The sequence below is a fragment of the Schistocerca gregaria genome, chromosome 1 (genome assembly GCF_023897955.1).
Source record: "Schistocerca gregaria isolate iqSchGreg1 chromosome 1, iqSchGreg1.2, whole genome shotgun sequence".
NCBI lineage: Eukaryota > Metazoa > Arthropoda > Insecta > Orthoptera > Acrididae > Schistocerca > Schistocerca gregaria.
The window spans coordinates 262,002,959-262,026,252 of NC_064920.1; the positions used below are offsets into that span (position 1 = coordinate 262,002,959).

The window sequence follows — 23,294 nt, forward strand, 5'->3', positions numbered from 1 at the left end:
TATTAAATATTTTCCTCAGGCATTCTTTTTATGTCATACATTTCGGCGTTTAGCTGTAAATAATAGTAAAATAGGCAAGGAATACTCCACTCAGCTGTCTTTGGGTATTATTTTCATATTCGACAAAAATATATACATATACATATAAATTCTAGGGTCAGGCGCGCGGGATAGCCGCGCGGTCTATGGGCGTCTTGTCACGGTCCACGCGGCTCCCTCCGTCGGAGGTTCGAATCCTCCCTCGGGCATGGTTGTGCGTGTTGTCCATAGCGTAAGTTAAAGTTAAACTTACTGGCAGATTAAAACTGTGTGCTGGGCCGAGACTCGAACTAGGGCCTTTGCCTTTCGAGGGCAAGTGCTCTACCATCTGAGCTACCCAAGCGCGACTCCCGACCCGTCCTCACAGCTTCAATTCTGCCAGTACCTCGTCTCCTACTTTCCAAACTTCGCAGAAGCTCTTCTGCAACCTTGCAGAAGAACATTCTTGAAACATCCCCCAGGCTGTGGCTAAGCCATGTCTCCGTCATATCCTTTCTTCCAGGAGTGCTAGTTCTTCAAGGTTCAAAGAAGAGCTTCTGTGAAGTTCGGAAAGTAGGAGACGATGTACTGGCAGAACTGAAGCTGTGAGGAGAGATCGTGGGTCATGCTTGTGTAGCTCAGATTTTAGAGCACTTGCCCGCCAAAGTCGAAGGTCCCGAGTTCTAGTCTAGGTCCAGCACACAGTTTTAATCTGCCAGGAAGTTTCGTATCAGCGCACACTCCGCTGCAGAGTGAAAATCTCATTCTAGTTTAAGTTAGGTTGTGTGTAAACTTAGGGACCGATGATCCAAGATGTTTATTCCCATAAGATCTTACCACAAATTTACAAATTTTTTTTCTAAAGTCATAAATATAGACAACCGAACAGAGTATTTGAGAAGTATATTAATACTCACCAGTTACTGAACAAAAATTTGTTCAGTTGCGTAAAACGTTAATTAGGGCAACGAAGTTTGGCACCTTTTAAAGTCCTAGGAGAAACTTAGATTTGTGCACATTTATCTGCTATCGTAGTTCTTTGTAATTTTTTAACAGGAATTTTTTCGGCGACTGTCGTTACACTATATAGTAACATATGTGAGATATCAGACAAGTAGTGTAATTTGTGAAGAGAAATTATTCACACGTCACACATGTAAACATTGACTTACGGATAAAATTATAACGCTGTGTTGACAGTAACCTAAAATTATCATGCACAGTATACTTTCCACATAGGTCATCAGAATCAAACTCTAATACAGAAATATAAACTGATTCTACATATCCTCTGTCTACTACAATCGAGTGTAGAAGGACATGATTGTTTTTATACACCAGCTGCATACTGAAAAGTACACAACGTCCCAAAACATGTTGGGGGATGAACAGAGGAGGATACGCACGTTGTGTCAGGCTGGTAAAGCAAGCCAGCGTTTACTCTAAGAACCAACCTCGTTGTTGACCACAAATAATTTATAATGTTAACCTTACATGTTTCGGAAGTAAGAGAGTGGAGAAGTGTTGCTGGCTCCAGTTCGGCAAAAGAGCGGATCATCCTCCAAATCGCAAAGTATTTATTTCCAAACGCATCTTTTATTATGTGTTTGGTGTAGATGACAGTGATGAATGTATTTATGAAGTAGTGATTACGTTATAGCTGACGCCGTCTCAGGTGTTCGACGTTCGTAAATAACGTAGTCATAGCGCAAGCTACCTCCAACTGTATGTGAGCCGGAAATTTAAGCAATTTCTAAAGATACGTCACCACCTAATGACAAAAATAATTAATTTTCATAAGAAAATTACAGGATTCCCAGCTTAGAAATTAGCAGCAAGTCGTTCATGCCCAGTGAATACCCACTGCAGGAATCAAACTTTGGTGTAATGGATGGATGTAGTTACTACAGTAATTCGATAAAACTGTAATAATCGTGAGATAACTGTGTCCAAATCAGAAACTAACTCCAATTAACTGAACAGATATAAGAAGTATTACATTACATACAAGATGTATTTATCAAGAAGAATTCCTCAGATGAAAGTGTACAGTAACTAATCACATAGTGACCCTTCATTGCTAATTTCATCAACTGAAATACCATGTTTGACTATATTCACTTGCTGCATTTATTTGCATATTCCGTTTTACTGTTTTGTTAAAACAGGTCATATCCACATAGTACTGGAAGATGGTTATATCTTAAAGACGTTATTGACTAAGTGTGTCAAAAGATATCCTTTTATTGTATCATTCATGAGTGGGTGTTACTTCACAAAATGAGTACCCTGTATATCACTTTTTGTCTTTTGAGTACAAGTGAAATCGCAGCCATACTAAAATAGAGTATCTCGTCGAAATTATGACAGATCATTTTCACGGAATAATATTTCTTTTAGCACAGTTGAGAACACTACTGTAACTTTGAGTTATATATAACTTATGCTATTTCGGACAGCAAGTAGATTAAAGCATGCTGTCACATACATAAATGAGTGCTCATTTAATAACTATCAGCCCAGCTATTCAGAATGACACAGTTATTTTTAACATAACTCACAGCGTATTCATCTCTATTCGGCGATCTTTTACCATAGCATAACATATGTAATACTACTTTTTCTCCAGTTCCTGTTTACGATACAATCTTTAAAAATACATAGAGAAGATTAACAGCCCAATCTAATGAGTGTTTTACATTACCAAAGTACACTAAAGTAAAATGGTAGAGGACTACTATACTGTACTTAAACACGCAGGTACACAGTTCACCTACAGATACTGACATTTGTTCCGTCATCAGTTTTTGTAGATACTAGGATCAAATATTCTTTAATATTCCATAGTGTATAAGAAAGTACTATTCTGTTCAGAGTCTAGTATGTGGTTTCTTCCCCTCTGTTAACAGACTGGCAATGACAGCCACAGCTCTACTGCTGTGTCTGACTTCACATCAGCTCTCGCTAGACCTCAAAAATATCACCAGCTGCACATCGTTAAGGATGGAGAAACGGAAAATCACAATGCATGGAACAGGTAGTTTTGTAAGCCAGTGTAGTCTGATCTGAACTAGTGGCAAGTGACAGGTAGAGGGCTGGACTCCTCCCACCGCCGATACACCAATGGGAGGCTGGCATTGCCAGCTCCCAAGTGTTGCCACTTCCGCTGCACTAAGCATTGTACCTGCATGCAAATCCTCAGTGAACATTTGCACTAAGAGATTCCTATTAGGGGTAGTTTAACGTACATGGTGGTGTGCGATGAAAATAGTCGAAAGAGGAGCATAGTGGGGATACTGTAGAGTTCTATATTAAGCATGAACTACAAAATTTTTAAGTCATTTTTGCAGGAGATAGAGACTTTAAACTCAGTACATGTTACAGGTTAACTACTGTAGAAATTCAAAATACGGCGTTTTACGGAACTTATGTATATCAAAGACAATGCGATATGCAATTCTGGAAAGGTCTATTGTTGAGCGAGAAATTTTTGGTAATCACATTAAAAGTATTACAGCGAGTTTAGTAGCTTTCGAGACGGGACGTGATAAGCTTGAGGCTATTTTCCGTTTAGGAATATTTAAGCCATTTTGAAAAAATTAGGTTACAGCCATTATGAAACGAAATATAAATTGTCACATCGGCGGCAATCAGGCATTGAAATGAACTATACGGCGACAAACGAAAATTTGTGTCGGACCTGGACCGGATTTCCCGCTTATCCGAATACACTTCCTATATAACTCAAATTGCCAACTTGTCGCATACTTCTTACGTAGTGCCCCAGTTCACCACACACATTGCTCACAGCCATTCGCTGATTCCCTAAAAAATTCAGGGGAGAGTGCATCCGCACGGCAACGATATTAATGGCCGTCAAGGCATTTATGTTTAAATATTAATTGTGTCAGTTCTTTCGTACATGCTATATGTTTACAGATGTGTGATGTCTGTTCTTTCGGACATTCTCTACTTACATGTACTAATTAAAGGTAACAACAGAGTTTCGAAATTCTTAGAGATCTTCGCTCAAAGGTAAACAGATTTTTACGTGAGGTTCGTTGTATACAAAGGCTTTAAAGGGCCGTTTTACCTCCACGGAGAGCGCAGCCATATGACGGCTGACTGCAGTCAGTACTTGTTGCTACAGTGTCACAACTTTGACTTTTAAACTTCAGATGCCAACTAATTTAAACCGTCACACTACGTCTCCTAACGAGCTGTATGTTCACTTCTCAGTCACTTGTCGTTTAAACACATTATGCACAATATGATATTGGACGGAAGGTTCTGGACGTGTACCACTGAAATCCACCAGGTGTTTGATCCCGACGCGATGGTCGAGAGCGAACGAGCGCGTCGCCTGCTGTGCCAGGCGACGGCGACGCCCCCGCCGGCAGCCCCGCCTACCGCAGCACCCTGGCGATGCCCAGCAGCGGCAGCGCGGGCTGCAGGCCCTGTCAGATGGTGGGCAGCCGACCGCCCACGCCACCCCCGCCGCCGCCCCCGGGCGCCGCAACGGCACGCGGTTCCGGACTGACGCTGCCGGGAAGGTGCGGTAGCAGAGTTGTAGTACCGCCGTACGACGAGTTCTGAAAAGGAAAGGGAAGCGCTGTTAAATTCACATTTTCTCTAACATTATTGTCGTGAACAGAGCAGTCGCTGTAGTTGTAGAACTATAAATCTCCTCAATATTTTGTATGAAACATGTAATAAAATGCACACTGTGTGAAGAAAAAAACACAGTGCAGGAATTACCCGAATGGGATTAAAATATATATAATTTCCGGGAATTCAGCCAGGTAACACTTTCAGCGACCGCCGATATTTCGGCGGGAGAACACCCCGCCATTTTCAAGGCAAACTGCAATGGACTGGCGGCGTACATGCTAATTTACAACCTCGGTTCTCGGACTGAAGCAGGAAAGATAACACACACACTGAATACTAGTGCCACCAAAGATGACCATAGTCAGAACTATCGATAGTGAGACTATGAATTCGCAGGTGAGGTAATATAGACTCTGTCCCTCTGTTTTTTGACAAGGGAGAGAGCCGGATTCCAAACAGAGTTTAAACAGAAACCTCCATCCCTGTTAACGAGGTTGCTCGCTAATTTAATCTGAACTGCCTCACTAATATCACTGTCCCAATAGCTGGACGTGCATGCCAATATCTCGGTTTTATTATATAACACGAGGTGACCAGTATCCAAGCAATGTTCGGTAATAGCAGATCTTCTTGGCTGCTGTAATCGTGTGTGCCGTTTATGCTCAGTACATCGGTCCTCCACGGTCCTGATAGTTTGACCAATATATGCCATGCTGCAGCTACAAGGAACACGATATACACCCGCCTTACGCAGTCCAAGATCATCCTTAAAGGAACTCAAAAGTGCTCTAATTTTAGATGGAGGTCGGAAAATACATTTCACTTCGTATTTCCGTAAAATACTACCGATCGTGTTGGGCGTGTTTCCTACGTAAGGCTAAAAGGCACTAGACTTAGGTGTTGACTCAGAATTATCATCAATCACCCGATGTACAGTTGGTCGATAGCGCAACGCACGTTCAATCTGTCGATCACTATAACCATTTTGACGAAATGTCTGCCTTTGGTCATCTTTGGTGGCACTAGTGTTCAGTGTGTGTGTTATCTTTCCTGCTTTAGTCCGAGAACCGATGTTTTAAATTTTCATGTACGCCGCCTGTCCGTTGCAGTTTGCCTTGAAAATGGCGGGGTGTTCTGCCACCGAAATATCGGTGGTCGCTGAAAGTGTTACCTGGCTGAATTCCCGAAAGTTATTTGAAAGTTGTATACGCCAGGAGAAATTCAGGTCTCAAACCGATTACAATTTCATAGAAATTGGATGATTTATTCAAGAGAAAGAGCTTCACTATGTGAGCAAGTCAATAACGTGTTGTCCCATCCACGGCAATTCAGCAAGCAGTTATTCTTCTTGGCTTTGATTGCATTGTTGGATGTCTTCCTGAGGGATATAACGCCAATTTCTGCGCAATAAACGTGTTGGATCATCAGAATCGCTAGCTGTTCGGAGTGCCCTGTCCTTAACGTTCCACAAGTTCTCAGTTGGGGAGGGATTCGGCGACCTTGCTGGCAAAGGTACGGTTAGGCAAGCACGAAGGCAAGTGCTGGAAACAATCGCCATATCCGGGTGTGCATTATTTTGCCGAGTTGTTAAGCCCAGGATGGCTTGCCTTAGGGGGCATCATAAAATATCGCCGACGTATCACGGTGCTATAAAAGTGCTGCGGTTGACAATCAAAGGGGTCCTACTATGAAAAGAAATGGTACCCCAGGCCATCACTCATGGTTGTCGGGATGTATAGCGGATGACAATCAGGTTGTTATCCCACCACTGTTTGGGGCGTCTCCAGATACTTCGGCTCGGAATCTCACTAACAGTAATAGAATTGTATTCAGTGATGAGTCTCATTTCGAACTGAACCCCAATGACTGACGAAGATGTGTTTGAAGACGCCACGTCAGCAGTGGGACACCAATCTGCTCGTCATCCACCACACGACCCGAAAATGGTGTTTTGGGATGCCGTTTCTTTTTTTCATCAAATCTCCTTCGATTGCCATCCTGGCACTCTTACAGCATAGCGGTACGTCGACGACATCCTTCTCCCCGTTTTCTTGCCTCTCATGGCAAGCCATCTTGGGCTTACTTCCAGCAAGATAATGCTCGCCCGCACACGGTGAAGGTTCCATTGCTTGCTTTCGTGCTTGCCAAATACTACATTGGCCAGAAAGATTGGCAGATCTTTCCCCAATTGATAACGTTTATAGGATGGCAGACAGGGCTCTCCACTCAGGTCTGGATTTTAACGACCGATGGACAGAATTTGGCACGATGTCCCTCAGGTAGACGTACAATAACTCTATCAATCAATCTCAAGCCAATTAACTGCTTTCGTAAGGGCCAGAATTGGACCAACGCGTTTTTGAGTTGCCCAAATTGTGAATCTCTCTCTTTTGAACAAATTATCCCTTTCTTCTTGAAATTTCAATCATCTGTTTGGCTATACAAGTACATCACATCTACCGACTCCCATCTCATTCGGATAATTCCGTCGTGGTGCTTCGAGAATGAAAGCAATTTCGGACCGACTCCTCGCGCAGCAGAAACACAATTTCAAGAAAGCCAGATGTTGCACTGGTTAATCATCGCTAAACAAATACCGCACTGTTGGTCATTAAAGTTGCAACACAAGGAAGGATAGCAAATAACGAAATTCTAATTATCGTCATCATACAATATAGCAGGTAGAATACATGATTACTTTTATAGATGATTTTATGGGATACACGCTGGAAAACATAGCACAAGAGCTGTAAACTCTGGCAGCAACCGTGCAGACCGCCACCATTATAGGGGCATCGTGGCAATTTTCAGTTGAAAATTTTCAGTTCTAATAGGCCTAAATTAACTCTTGAGCCCTACATGCCAGACAGAAGCATCCCCTCATCATAAAGTTGTTTGTTCTGGCAAAGAACGCCGACAGGCGAAGTTACCCGCTGGGCGCCTGAACAACCGATGAAGTAAGCAGGACGCAACCAGAGCGTCAGGTGATAAATGGACGCTCTCTCTGGTCCTGACCCTCCTTCAAGGCTGACTTCTCTCCTTTCCTCTCCGCCTTGGTGGTTCTTGGACTGATCCGTTGCCTAGCGACACCCAGTATGACCCACCTGACCAGTACACTGATCTCCAGTTCCAGTGTGCGCTACACTGTTTATGTACGCGGCAATATACTTCGCATTTTATCTTGAATCTTTTGTTTTCAGTTGTAACCTCCACCTGATGCTCACTTCCTGGCATATTTTCCAGACACCACAGCAATACTTTTAACACACTTGGCATCGAATCAATTTTATCTCGGATGGCAGTTACAGGTACGTAATTACGTGCTGCTTCAGCTCTATGCCAGGCTTCGTCAGTCAAAGTATCTGGTGAGTGGTGGCATACCAGTCTCTCATTAACACATGGATAGATGTTTTTAATGGGTCAGAGACATCAACAACATGTTGGCCAGGAAAACAATCGAACCCATTCCATATTGAGGTACCGGGTAGTTAGAATGAAAATGCGGCTACTAATTGAGATCCAATCTGGGCTGTAGTTATCATATGGCAGCGATCTTGTTAGATATCTTTTGCTTTAACTCGGACCGATTTATGCTGGAAAAATAATTAGTTCTTATTTTGACCAACAGGTGCAGATGTGTGACTGCAAGAAAGATGTACAGAAATGTTTCCATAAAATGTTTCCACTCATAACGGATTAGGAAAAGGCCAATGGCAGAAAAAATGCTTTTCTAGCGTCGCAATACTCGAAAATATCCACAGAAGAACGCTTGTGAGGCAAACATGTAAGCAAATTCACAGTCTGATTGTAACTAATTAGGCCAACTCTTGATGTGAGTCTCAGTGACTTACATCTTCTTTTTCAACATTTGTGAATTTAAACTGTTCCTAATCACCATTTCAGGAGCGACAAAAATAAAGCATCACTTCATACACAGGAAAAATGTAATTGATGATATCGATTGATGGTTACTGCTGTTATTGCAATTTTCACAGGTCTACTGGAGACTTTGCATCACAGAATTATGGTGAAAAGCCTCTCTGTATTTCCTAAATTATTTTACACATTTATGACGTCACAATATTCTAAAATATCTGCAAAATATATCAGATACGTAAAAGGAGTGAGGTTTACATAAGTTATCTCGGACATTATTCAGGTTAAGTACAACAAAACGCTTTTAGGCTGAAATTATTTATGTTAGAATATTGTAAAAGAGGGCAGAAAAAGTAATTTTTGTCGTTGTAACAGAATACAAGTGTATCTAAGAGTGTATTCAGTCCGATAATGTGTGTACTGGCATGGCTTAAATTTTCTGTCGTTAGTCATAAGATTAGAAGGGTGAGGGGGGAGGAGCGAAGATAATGTACCACAAGAATAACTGCAATCGATGACAAGCATTACAAACAAACTTCGGCAACTAACTAATTAAAGTGCCACAATACACACACACACACACACACACACACACACACACACACACACACACACACACACACACACACACGATATTCTTTTTAGAGAAGAGAAGAATAAGGTATTCGATTTTCGGAGGCAATAAGGTGCTTTATTGCCACATATCACTTAAACTGCAGAACAGCAGCGACAGTTTTCTATACACACACGAACACACACTCACGACCAAAGTCGGTAACAGTGAGATATGTTACTTTTCCAAAGACAATGTCAGACCCGATATTTCTAAAATAAATGAAATTAGTTGTCATTTATTATGAAACGTATCACACTTTGCAAGCACAGCGAAGCTCCAAAAATTAAATAACTCAGCATCTATAGTGACTCTGTAACTTATTGAAAGGCATATCTCTACGAAAATTTCAACAAGAAAGATAAACATTTATTATATGTAAGTTTTTGTAGACCTTACAACCACAAAGCATAAAATTAAATACATCCGCACTTAAATTGTCTGTATTACTCAATAAATCATAGGTTATCAGATACCAGTAATTCTATAACATTAAATTATACAAACACCTAAAAATTGGCCTCTTATAGGTAAGAAACGAGGGTTACTTTAGTTTCAACTATTTCTTTTGACTATTTTCCAAGCTCATCCAACTATCCACATCCCATATGTGCAGATCATCGTAATCATAGTATTTACTACCAGTTTGTTTACGGGAGAGCAATCTTAAAGTAATGTTATTGTGCTAACTGCTCAGTGATGGGAGTTTTTCTGGAAATCACCTTATGTTATGGTACATTACAATAGCAGATGCCTTGTCTATTGCATATTGCTGTGGTGTCTGTGCCGATTGTGCGTACCATATCATGCAGGTGAAACACGAAGACGTGCTGATTAGCAGTGCCGACTAGAGGTCACCCCACATTGCTTTAAAAGTCTTTTAGCGTATCTTAGTCTCACTACAATATGTCACATATTTAATATTGGAACATAGTGGAACCATTTTCTTTCATCAGGGGCTTTAACCGCTAGAAGATGATAGTTGCAGCTCTGGGAGGAATGTCTGTAGACTACACCTTTTGGCAGAATGGCGCTGGTTGCACTATTTAGCATTAAAATATGTATATAGGTAATTCTCACGTCTGCATTACTGATTAAAATGCATGCTTACCGTAATATAAGCAAGACCTCTACGAAAATCATCAGGGGCTTTAACCGCTAGAAGTTGATAGTTGCAGCTCTGGGAGGAATGTCTGTAGACTACACCTTTTGGCAGAATGGCGCTGGTTGCACTATTTAGCATTAAAATATGTATATAGGTAATTCTCACGTCTGCATTACTGATTAAAATGCATGCTTACCGTAATATAAGCAAGACCTCTACGAAATTCAACTAAAATTAAATTGCATATTTCAGGTTACTTACACATTGCAAGAACAATGATGCTTCAAATTAAACATTGCCACATCTTAAGTGTCTGTATGCCTTATCAAAATACAACACAGCCTGCATGCTTATGGTAATATGCAAGACCTGTATGAAAATTAGATAAAGCTAAAGTTGTATTATATACAAGATTTCGCACTCTCTGCAAGCACAATGAGGCATCAGGTACATGTGCTTGCAGAGATACCTAACCGCTAACGCCTAATGCCTAATGCGTAATTCCCAATGCATAACCCCTAATGTAAGACATTTTCTGTAAGAGCGCCATTCATTACCAACTACCATTGGTGTAAGTGTAAAGTGCTAAAGAAATGACACAACACGAAATAGAGAACATAACGATGTCACGACGTAAGCACACCTACTTTCTCCCGTAGATATTTGCAATAACTTTTACTGACGTTTCTTTCCTCCAAATACCCCCACGTTTCCATTGTAAGATAAATGTAAACACATCATTTTTAAATGACTAACAGGTAGCACAGTGCGACATTTTAACAAATACACCGATAACGCACACTGAAACTAGCAGCACAGAATGATAACATTTATTTACAGGTGAAAACCATAATACAGAATTACTGTACTTCTTCGAAATGATTTACAGAGCTTCCTTGCCGATTTTTTGCGATATTTCACTTGCCGTCTCCCATATAGGATAAACTGTTGCTTTACCTTGGAAGGCGTGTCTCACAGTCACTAATTTGGAAAATTTACTACGTTAACAATAATGTTTACTAAACTTATGGGGTCCTGCACAAGGTTAAAACACATGATCCCTTCTGTTCCCAGGTAGAAGAGTCAAAAGTACCCTTTATTTTGATTCCGAATGCTATGGGATGTTCTATCCCAATACAGACGTATGAACTGCAACTAAGGTTCTGACAGCGTTAAACCAAGGCTAAGTGCACGAGGCAGAGGCATGTGTGCATCTGCTAGTGTAGTGGCAGCCTGCATCACAGAACGCTGCAACAGCTATTTGGAATTTCTGCTGCCACGTAAGGCTGTATGCACAAGTTAAGGTTACTCCAAGCAGAAATGAAGAATTATTTTCAGTGTCATTGTAGCTAGGCTCAATACCATTTCTTCCAAATCCGTCGGCAACAAACGCAAAATAATTTTATTTAAAAAAGCGGATAAAGTGCCACTAGAAGCCTTCCTAAAAGACAATTTCCATTCCTTCCGAACTGACTATGCGAATGTAGACGAGATGTGGCTCAAATTCAAAGATATAGTAGCAACAGCAATTGAGATATTCATACCTCATAAATTGGTAAGAGATGGAACGGATCCCCCGTGATACACAAAAAAGGTCCGAACGCTGTTGCAGAGGCAACGGAAAAAGCATGCGAAGTTCAGTAGAACGCGAAATCCCGAAGATGGGCTAAAATTTACAGACGCGCGAAATTTGGCACGTACTTCGATGCGAGATGCCTTTAATAGGTTCCACAACGAAACATTGTCTCGAAATTTGGTAGAAAATCCGAAGAAATTCTGGTCGTATGTAAAGTACACAAGCGGCAAGACGCAGTCAATACCTTCACTGCGCAGTGCCGATGGTACTGTTATCGACGACTGTGCCGCTAAAGCGGAGTTATTGAACGCAGTTTTCCGAAATTCCTTCACCAGGGAAGACGAATGGAATATTCCAGAATTTGAAACACGAACATCTGCTAGCATGAGTTTCTTAGAAGTAGATACCTTAGGGGTTGCGAAGCAACTCAAATCGCTTGATACGGGCAAGTCTTCAGGTCCAGATTGTATACCGATTAGGTTCCTTTCAGATTACGCTGATACTATAGCTCCCTACTTAGCACTCATATACAACCGCTCGCTCACCGATAGATCTGTACCTACAGATTGGAAAATAGCGCAGGTCGCACCAGTGTTCAAGAAGGGTAGTAGGAGTAATCCATTTAACTACAGACCTATATCATTGACGTCGGTTTGCAGTAGGGTTTTGGAGCATATACTGTATTCAAACATTATGAATCACCTCGAAGGGAACGATCTATTGACACGTAATCAGCATGGCTTCAGAAAACATCGCTCTTGTGCAACGCAGCTAGCTCTTTATTCGCACGAAGTAATGGCCGCTATCGACAGGGGATCTCAAGTTGATTCCGTATTTCTAGATTTCCGGAAAGCTTTTGACACCGTTCCTCATAAGCGACTTCTAATCAAGCTGCGGAGCTATGGGGTATCGTCTCAGTTGTGCGACTGGATTCGTGATTTCCTGTCAGGAAGGTCGCAGTTCGTAGTAATAGACGGCAAATCATCGAGTAAAACTGAAGGATATCAGGTGTTCCCCAGGGAAGCGTCCTGGGACCTCTACTGTTTCTGATCTATATAAATGACCTGGGTGACAATCTGAGCAGTTCTCTTAGACTGTTCGCAGATGATGCTGTAATTTACCGTCTAGTAAGGTCATCCGAAGACCAGTATCAGTTGCAAAGCGATTTAGAAAAGATTGCTGTATGGTGTGTCAGGTGGCAGTTGACGCTAAATAACGAAAAGTGTGAGATGATCCACATGAGTTCCAAAAGAAATCCGTTGGAATTCGATTACTCGATAAATAGTACAATTCTCAAGGCTGTCAATTCAACTAAGTACCTGGGTGTTAAAATTACGAACAACTTCAGTTGGAAGGACCACATAGATAATATTGTCGGGAAGGCGAGCCAAAGGTTGCGTTTCATTGGCAGGACACTTAGAAGATGCAACAAGTCCACTAAAGAGACAGCTTACACTACACTCGTTCGTCCTCTGTTAGAATATTGCTGCGCAGTGTGGGATCCTTACCAGGTGGGATTGACGGAGGACATCGAAAGGGTGCAAAAAAGGGCAGCTCGTTTTGTATTATCACGTTATAGGGGAGAGAGTGTGGCAGATATGATACACGAGTTGGGATGGAAGTCATTAAAGCATAGACGTTTTTCGTCGCGGCGAGACCTTTTTACGAAATTTCAGTCACCAACTTTCTCTTCCGAATGCGAAAATATTTTGTTGAGCCCAACCTACATAGGTAGGAATGATCATCAAAATAAAATAAGAGAAATCAGAGCTCGAACAGAAAGGTTTAGGTGTTCGTTTTTCCCGCTCGCTGTTCGGGAGTGGAATAGTAGAGAGATAGTATGATTGTGGTTCGATGAACCCTCTGCCAAGCACTTAAATGTGAATTGCAGAGTAGTCATGTAGATGTAGATGTAGATGCATTAATGTATATGCCGCATTTAATAAAAATTATGTACAACAATATTTGTTTTCGTATTCTCTAGCCTGACAAAAAGCTTCTAACATGACTCCTGTTAATGATTATCTATATTTGGGTAACCTTGGAAAATAGGCAAACCGAGGCAGCTCAAAATATAGTAACCCTTGTTTTTACTTATATGGGGCTATGTGCCCATGTGAAGCCAATTTTTATGTATTTAAATTTAATGCAATCTAATTACCATGTCTGCTAATGTACAGTTTACTTAAGTAATACAGATGATTTACTTATTCAAATGTTTAATTTGAAATCTCACTGTACTCACAGACTGCGCAAAATCTTAAACGTAATACATATTTATTTTATTGCAGCAATTTTCGAAGAGGGCTAGGAGCTATTGCCACAAGCATGCTTTTTAATAAGTTATACAGACAGTTTAGACGCTGAAATATTTAACTTTTGGAATTTCAAAGTGTTTGCAGAGCACTGTGAAACATATCACAGTAAATAATAAGTAACTATATTTATCTCCGAGATATACCGACTCTGACACTGTCATTGGAAATCTCACACTTCATACTGTTACTGTCTTTGGTCATCTTTCTCATGATTGTGTGATTATAACAGTCCACGTCATTCTGCAGTTAAAATGATATGTCGTAATAAAGCACCTTATTCCCTCCTAAAATCGAGCACCTTATTCCTTCCTTCCCTAGTACCGGAGGTGGTCCTTTAATTAGTTATTGTTGTAGCTGGTTACAGGTTTTAATTTCGTGAGACAGAAGTTTTTTTGTAATACTTGTCATCGATTGTATTTTTTCTTATAGTGCATTTTCTTGGTCCCCTTCCTCCTCTTAATATGTTGCTGAACGAAAGAAATGTAAGGTGTTGACAGGCAGGCTTTGTCAAACAGAATACACTTTACACGTTTACATACCGTTGCAACATTACTTGTTTCTGATGCACTTTGGAATATTGTGACATCATAGATGTGATAATGCAGTTAATTTAATCCTCACATCGCTTCTTTTGTACTTAACCTCAACTACGAGTATAAAAATTTTTGCAATATTTGTTATCAACTGTATTTTTCTAGTGATATGCGCTCTTCACTCTACCCTTCCCCCTGAAACACACTTTAGAGTTCACAATAAAGACGAGATATGTGTGAAAAAATCATTTTGATGTTCACATAGTGTGATAATCCACATAAAAATCACATATTTTGCACCGATTGAATGTACACTTAAGGTATTTAGATACTGCTACATCATAAAAATTAAATTCTCTGACGCAGTTTGGAGTATTGTGACATTACAGTTTGGTAAGGAAATAGACTTGAGCGTTGCAGGATTTTTTGTTACAGTTAACTTGACCTATTTCCTAGATAATTGGTGTCAACAATGAATTTTTTGCGTTGCTGAAACATTTTGTAGACTATTAGAATACTGTGATATCATAGATGTGGAAAATAACATAGGAAATACAATCAGTAAGGTTTTACAGGACCTTGGAACCGTTGTTCTGATTGCGAACTTCGTCAAAAGTTGTTATTGCACATAGCCTCCAGCACATGTGTCATTTGTAATAATAATAGTAACTGGCAATCAATACTATTGATTAAATTTTTGTGTCTTATAAAGTGGCGCTTGAGAACAATTAAAATTAGAGTCTTTTTTATTTTGAGGATTTTTGTGACGCACATTAAGAGTAAGCCCACCTAGTTATGTTCAGAATGTCAATTTGCTTGTTTGTGTAGTGTAGTATTCTTTAGTGTAGTATTTTACCTAATGCGTATCTTCCTGCTGTTATAAGCCTGTTCCGGTCAGTATTACTACATCGATTCTAGAGGTAGCATTAGACACATAATTTAGAATTCTGGACACTAATTTGGCGACTATGTCTGTATGTGGAAATAAAATTACGAAACTTGCACCTTCCTTGGACTTCAGATCTATTTTTGCGGACACTTCAGAATACTGTGACGCTTGGCAAACACAATTAATGTGGAGAAGAGTTGGAAAGACTATTGTGGCATTTGAGAAGCATCATTAATCTATGACTCTGTTGCATCTCAAACGAAGCGCTGTACACTGAATGAGGAATTAACTTTTCTATCACTGCAGTGCACATTTCTACAGTGCAACCATCTGTTGGTAACAGTAAGAGACTCATGGTGCGACAAACGAACGATGCGTGTTTCCTGCAATATAGCTATCTGTTGATGACAGTAAGAAACACATCGCTCAAAGATTGAACTCAGTTCACTTTATACAGTACAGCACAACACTTGCATGCTTCTTCACCATGAATTCCACATTGCGGGCGTAGTAAATTTAACTTCTTGTATCAAATATAATTACGTTACATGATCTATTAAACTGTGGTTAACTCTACATAAACTGACCCTTGCCCTCTTTCCCGCCCCCCATCCTCCATCAACCCGCATTCTCTCTCTTTCCTCTCTCCCTCCTCTCTAACCTTCCCTCCATTGGCAGGCCCTACAAATTTTACTGCAGTTACATTGTCTTCTTTTGGTTCTCTCCATGTATGTAACATCAGTGCAGCGTGTGTTTAGTGTCGTCGTCCTGTACTGTGAATGTCAGTTTTAATTGTGCTATTCGTGTCGCCAGTATCTCCATGTTACGTCTTCATTGCGTGCTATTTTAACTGTTTGTGGCTTTTATACAATAGTGCTCCATTCAACTACCCCTTTTTTGTACATTGTAACTACACTTGCTTCCTCTTCTCATGTGCACATTTCATCTTTTATCCCCTTATTTTTATATGTAATGTTCCCCCTGTGGTAATTTATATAATCTCCTGGCTGAAAAGCGGAGACCTGTACCGCTGCCAGCTCACCCCTGCCCCCATATGGCGGGGGAATGAAATGACAACAAACGGGAAAACATTACGGAAGCTGTAAGTTTGGGTTTTGCAAGCAAATTAACAATCTTATTCTGTTATATATAGCTCTACAATTCCACATTTTTGTACATGTTCGCAATGCATTCCGTATAATGCCGAACAGAATCCATTAACTCCGAAACAGTATCATCTCTATTACGATCTCCCAGGCCTTAGATTTTTTTGTCAAGTAATCACCCTATTTTCGCGTATTTGAATATAATACGCTAGAACGTTTTGGTTGTCCTCACGCATGTACTTAAAGGTTGTTGTACACGTCTGATGTTATATCTTTCAATTTTCATATAAAATAAAGAAAAATGATAATATTTTATTTCAAATTGTTACACTCATCTAGGTTACCTAAGTGGTTATAATTTATGTCATCCATTGTTTTTTCGAGTAATGTAATGATTAAAATTGTAATGATCGTAAGCTGATAACAGCTGGACAGTGACACGATACAACACTAAGTTGAAGCGTATTAAAATGCCTTTATATCATGTAATAGTTCTTGGTTTCAAGTTGCTATTACCAATATTGATTAACGTAGCAGATTCTGTTATGACATTTATTATATGTTCATCTATTGTAATTTGATTACATTTCATGACACTTATGTACATTTATTTTGTTATGGTTTTGAATTTATTCCTTCACATGTATATTTCAGATATTACCCATATTGGTTTTATGATCATGTTGTATCAGACCAGTTATTGCTCACAAATGTTTTCCACTTTGATTATTGATAAACACTAGCTCCGTAACGTTTTTTTTTTTTTTTTTTTTTTTTTGCAATGCTACCTAACGACACACTTTTCATGCCGTTAGTATGAGTTTCTCTTCGATAAATGTAACAAAAATGCTTTTGTCAAATTTGTTCATGAGGTGTTGGCATGTTCTCAATCGCAGTCTGTAGAAGTCTGTAAAGTTAATCTTAGACTTGCTTTGTATGGTCAAAACTAGCAATACCTACTGGCCATCGTTTACCTCTTTGATAGTTCAGTCGCCACACTCAGTTCAGCACTGGTTCTATTCGATAGACGAAGTATGCCTACATGAAATGAGATTTCGTATTGTATTCAGTTTATGTATTCACTTTCGTGAGCTTTGTAGTCAAGTTTGGTTTTTATGTAAGTACAGTATTAATTGGAATTTCTGTATGTTGGTATACTTAGATGCACGCTTATGTATATTTTCTATCATTAATTTCTTGTACAATTCACTCCATAGCTTCAGTTTGAGAATGAAATTTTGAAACGTGTAACGCTTAATAAGGACTTTAGCGATCAATATCTTTCTATATTTCGAAGTTGTCTTTGAAACGTATTGTTGCTTAAAGGTTTTTCTTTTTACTTTATCATAAGTAGGTTCGTGTAGAAAAGTTTTGAACTTGTTGAATGGCTGGCAAAATTAGCTGTTTCCCGTGTATGCAGTTTTCCAGATTTTGATATAAGTAGTGAGCTGTTGTAAGGCGCAAAAAAACTATCATCTCTTTGTGACGTCGAAGCGAACGTACTATCCACGACGTCATCTCTTAAAGATTTACTTTAAGATTTCGAAAGTATTTCAAATCCGTAGCTGTTTCATCAGGGAGACATCACCTCAGATGCATCTCCATCTTGGATGGTTTCATAGCATCATTGTTTAACACTTCGTTGCATATAAGGCACATAGGTAGTGCTTTGTCTGAATAATCAACCATGTACTATCTACTTTTCCTTTTAGATTTGGTAGTGCTTAGTATCAGTCATCAGTGGACAAAAATTAAGCTATTTAAGTAAATGTAAGACATAGCGATCAAAATCAACCCTCTCAACCTCTAGGCATGATCGGCGCCTCTACAAGCAATCTAAGGAACTACAACCAGAAAATCCAATAAAAAAAATAATTTACTGTTTGACTTTAACGTGTACACCACTTAACTAGAGTCTGTTCACAAAGATGAATGAGGGCTCCCCAGCTCTGGATCGGTGAGACTCGATAAAAGTCTTTCAAGTTCGGCCCGTTCATATTTTGTATCCGCTCGCTGCCATCCACTGCGATATAACACAGAACCTTGTGTATGTAGCCATGTGAACTGATTTTTGTGTTGTGTCGTAAATTAATATATGTCTTGATGTGTGACGAAGCCAGTTACTCTCTCAACTCCTCTGAGAAGGGCAATGGGGGTAGCACTTTATGGAGCGAAGGAAGAAAAGTAATCAATGATATTGCTGAATGTAGCAAGTAAGAGAGTGAAAATGAAGAATTGCTTCGTCCTTTCTCTTAGCAGAGGAGACGAACAGTGACACACACAGGAGCAAGTTTCAGCTATGAGAGACGAATTAGAAATTTTGGTAGCGACATACCTAAATGGGATCCATTCTCGCGGAGCCCCCATTTTCATCTAATGCATCGCAACTTTATTCGGTGACGCGGACTCATTGCAAATGAACGATATTTCTCACTGTGTGTTCTTAAACACAACAAATAAATTTCTTGCATGTTGATTGCGTTTGACTTCTAGAAGAGTTTTTTGTCTTTCTAGTTGCTGATATGACTTAAGTTAAACGGGTGTGAGCATAACAGGAGCTGATTATTTACTTTTGAGGCAGGAGTTTCATGTCAATGAAAGTGAACCGTAGGGCTTGGGAAGGTTAGCTGCGTTCACTTCTGAGGATTGGGCTATTGCTTTACTAAGGTACCTACGATTTTTCAAGGTAGAAATCATTTTTTCTGTTACATATAGTTCAGTACCAAACGTGCCTCTCAATTATTGGTGTCCAGCTGTTGTAAAATGCTAAAAATTCTATCATCATGTTTCATTCCTGGCTACAATCGCAATAAGTAAAAGGACTTGAACTTTTTACTTAGCGATATCAATCGTAAAGCTATTATGAACAGCTCAAAACTGCAGATCTTTCGAATACGTGTGTGTCTAGATTCAAGTGGAGCAGGTAATAAAAAAATTAATCTTGTATATTGTTAGTATTGGTCGTCATTTTCCCCCAGATGCTGTCTAAATTATTCTTTATGCTGTAGATGAGAAAAATTCCATCTTTTTCAAATGAATTTATATTGGTGCACCATAAATGTTTGCCTTATCCATGTTAGTCGTATTCAATGATCTATAACACAAAGAAAATAATTTAGTTATTAATATCTTGCAATGAGACCTGTAGTGATTCTTGGCAGTTCATTTCTATTTATTTTTCTACTGTATCGTTGTGTTTTCAATTTACAGTGATTAGGAAATAAAAATAAACCCATAATTTAGTCAGTATGTCGGAACGTGCACGTCTTTGCACATCTTCAAAATGAAAATCTGTTGCTGGATGACATTCAGTACAGCGTTGCACCACTATATGCTTCAAACGTGGACCTTCCCTGGCACACTGTCCACAGTGTGAGTGAGACGCAGCTACTCACTTCAGTAATTTCTTCCCCTTTATTGTCATTTCATTCCCCCGCCCTATGAGGGCAGGGGTGAGCTGGCAGCGGTACAGTTCTCCACTTTTCCGCCAGTAGATTATGTAAAATACCACAGGGGGAACATAACATATAAAAATAAGTGGATAAAAGATGAAATGTGCACATGGGAAAAGGAAGCAAGTTAGTTAAAATATACAAAACAGGGGTAATTGGATGAGGCACTTTTATATAAAAGCCACAAACCGTTAAAATAGCTCTCAATGAAGACGTCACATAGAGACACTGGAGGCACGAATAGCACAATTAAAACTGACATTCACAGTACAGGTCGACGACACTGAACACACACTGCACTGATGTTACATGCATGGAGAGCACCAAAACAAGACAAAGTAGCTGCAGTAATATTTGAAGGGCCTGCCAAGGGTGGGGAGGTTAGAGAGGAGGGAAAGAAGAAAGAGAGCTGGCGAGTTGATGGAGGATGGGGGGCAGGAAAGGGGGCAAGGGTCAGCTTACGTAAAGTTAACCACAGTTTAATAGATCATTTAACGTAAGTATATTTGAGACAAGAAGTTAAATATACTACGCCCACAATGTGGAATTCATGGTGAAGAAGCATGCATGTGTTGTGCTAAAATCGTAAACTTAGTCACATGAATAGCATCAAGCGCTAATATTGTCAAAATGCGATGAACCAATGCATGATGCATCATCTTTAATTAAAGGAGCTACACAGTGAGGCAGATACTATATGGTGGTGGCCAGCGAGAACAGTGGCTCCATCTCTTGGGATCGAGTGAATCTATAGAGGAAGCCTGGCAAGACAACTACATCAGATCAGCCATGAAGACTACAGCACATGATACTAATGTATATTCAGATTGCATCGTATATAGCTCACAAAATCAGATGATTATGGCTGATAAGCAACCTTACAGTATTTGGATCAAGTCCAAGACACATTTCATAAACTGTCTTCAAATAAATGTAAGAACCATTTCCTACTGAAAAACTCCTGTCCATTATGCAATCAAAGGGGTTGATAGATGCAATGTGTACATATTTCAAATTCTCCCAAAATGTCTAACCCATCTCCTTAGCATCCAATGCAAAGCCTACAATACATTCTGCCTCCTGAAACACCTTTCTGGCAAAACAGGGGGACTGCATCCTTCCCGCATCCTTCATATCTTCAAATCCTTGCTCCATCCCATCCTTTGTTACATCACTTTTGACTGGGCCTCCCACCCCTCCCAAATTCTATAAGGCCCTCCAAATCCTTGAACACAATGCGTTCCATCTCACTTTCTGTATCTGTCTCCCATCCCACATGAGGATCCTATATGATCTCACCCACTTCCCACATCTCCTTCTTTTCCTTGAACACATCTGTATCCTTTACACTACTGAAAAACTCCTGGCCATTAAGTAATCAAAGGGACTGATAGATGCAATGTGTACATATTTCGAATTCTCCCAAAATGTCTAACCCATCTCCTTACCACAATGCGTTCCATCTCACTTTCTGTATCTGTCTCCCATCCCACATGAGGATCCTATATGATCTCACCCACTTCCCACATCTCCTCCTTTTCCTTGAACACATCTGTATCCTTTACACTAATCACTACCTTGATCCCGCTCACCCCACTGGTGTCTCCATTCGTCTCTGCTCCCTGGCAGCTGCTGTGGCTTTACCGATGCTCCTCCCCCCTCTGTCCATCTACACACCCACCCTCCTCACCCAAGGGAACTGCCACTGTCTCCACCCCAAAATTTATCCTTCCTTCCTACTCTGACCCTCCTCTTCCCCTCTTCTCCTGCCCTTGGGCTTCTCCTCCTTCCCCTCCGCTCTCTGCTATTTTCTCCCTCCTCCCCCTTTCCTTCTCATTTCTCCTTTCCCAGTCCATGGGCTCCCTCTCCATTTTCTGCCCCTTTCCTCGCCCCCTTCCTGCCTCCCTGCTCTGACATGGCGCAGTGGTTAGACACTGGACTCGCATTCGGGAGGACGACGGTTCAATCCCGCGTCCGGTCATCCTGACTTAGGTTTTCCGTGATTTCCCTACATCACTCCAGGCAAATGCCGGGATGGTTCCTCTGAAAGGGCACGGCCGACTTCCTTCCCCATACTTCCCTAATCCGATGAGACCGATGACCACGCTGTCTGGTCTCCTTCCCCAAAACCAGCCAACCAACCATCCTCTGACAACGCCCCATCTGTCTTTCCTCTCTCCCTCCTCTCCAACCTCCTGTCCCTTGGCAGGCCCTTCAAATTTTACTGCAGTTACCTTGTCGTGTTTTGGTGTTCGCCATGTATGTAACATAAGTGCAGCATGTGTTCAGTGTAAAAGCAGTTTTTAAATGTGCTGTTCGTGCCACCAGTGTTAAAGTGCTATATCTTTATAGAGTGCCATTTTAACCGTATGTAGATTTTTATGTAAATTTACCTCATCCAACAACCCTTTTTTTGTATATTTTAACCCCAATTACGTCCCCCTTCTTATGTGTACGTTTCATCTCTTGTCCCTGTATTTTGTACATGTAATGATCTCCTGTGGTATTTCATGTAATCTCTTGGCTGAAGAGGGGAGAACTGTGACACTGCCAGCCCACCCCTGCCCCAAAGGGACCAGTGGAATGAAATGACAATAAAGGAAAAAGAAGTCTAACAGTCGACTATGAGGGGTGACGTGCAAAACCTAGAGTCCTGCAGCTATCGGCAACAAGCCATACTCCTTCAATTCTAAATGATGTCCCAGAGCACTGGAATTGCTGGGGTATGTGTGCTCTCTATACCGAGAACTAAAATCTCTCCCCATCTTAAGAATGTAGAAATTATCGAAATCTCCACATTGTATCTTATAAACACTTGGTTTACTAAAAAGTCTTCTTGGTTTCTGTACTACGTCAAGTCGTGATTGCATGTGTAAACTATCTTCTAACGACGCAGTTTTCATGCTGTTGGTATGAGTTTCTCTTCGGTAAAAGTAACAAAAGTGTTTTTGTCAAATTTGTTCAAAGATGCTGACATGTTGTTAATGGCAGTGTGTAGAAATCTGTAAAGTTAATCTTTGCCTTGCTTTTTGTCAAATTTTTTCACAAGATGATGACATGTTGTTAATGGCAGTGTGTCTAGAAATCTGTAAGGTTAATCTTTGACTTGCTTTAAGTGGTCAACGCTAGCTAGCACCACCTACTGTCCATCGCCTACCTCTTTTATAGTTCAATCGCCAAACTCTGTTTGGTACTGG

General features: G+C 40.3%; 1 protein-coding gene across 1 annotated transcript in view; it reads right to left on the reverse strand.

Annotated features, from left to right (window-relative positions):
* Positions 1 to 392: 392 nt before the first annotated feature.
* The window catches only part of LOC126339814 (cyclin-dependent kinase-like 4), a 240,143-nt gene continuing 217,241 nt past the window's right edge, over positions 393 to 23,294 (reverse strand). The window contains exon 8 of the mRNA XM_050001663.1: positions 393 to 4,610. Within this exon, the coding sequence (XP_049857620.1) occupies positions 4,479 to 4,610 (132 nt within the window). The 3' untranslated portion in view covers positions 393 to 4,478. The remainder of the gene's footprint in view (positions 4,611 to 23,294) is intronic.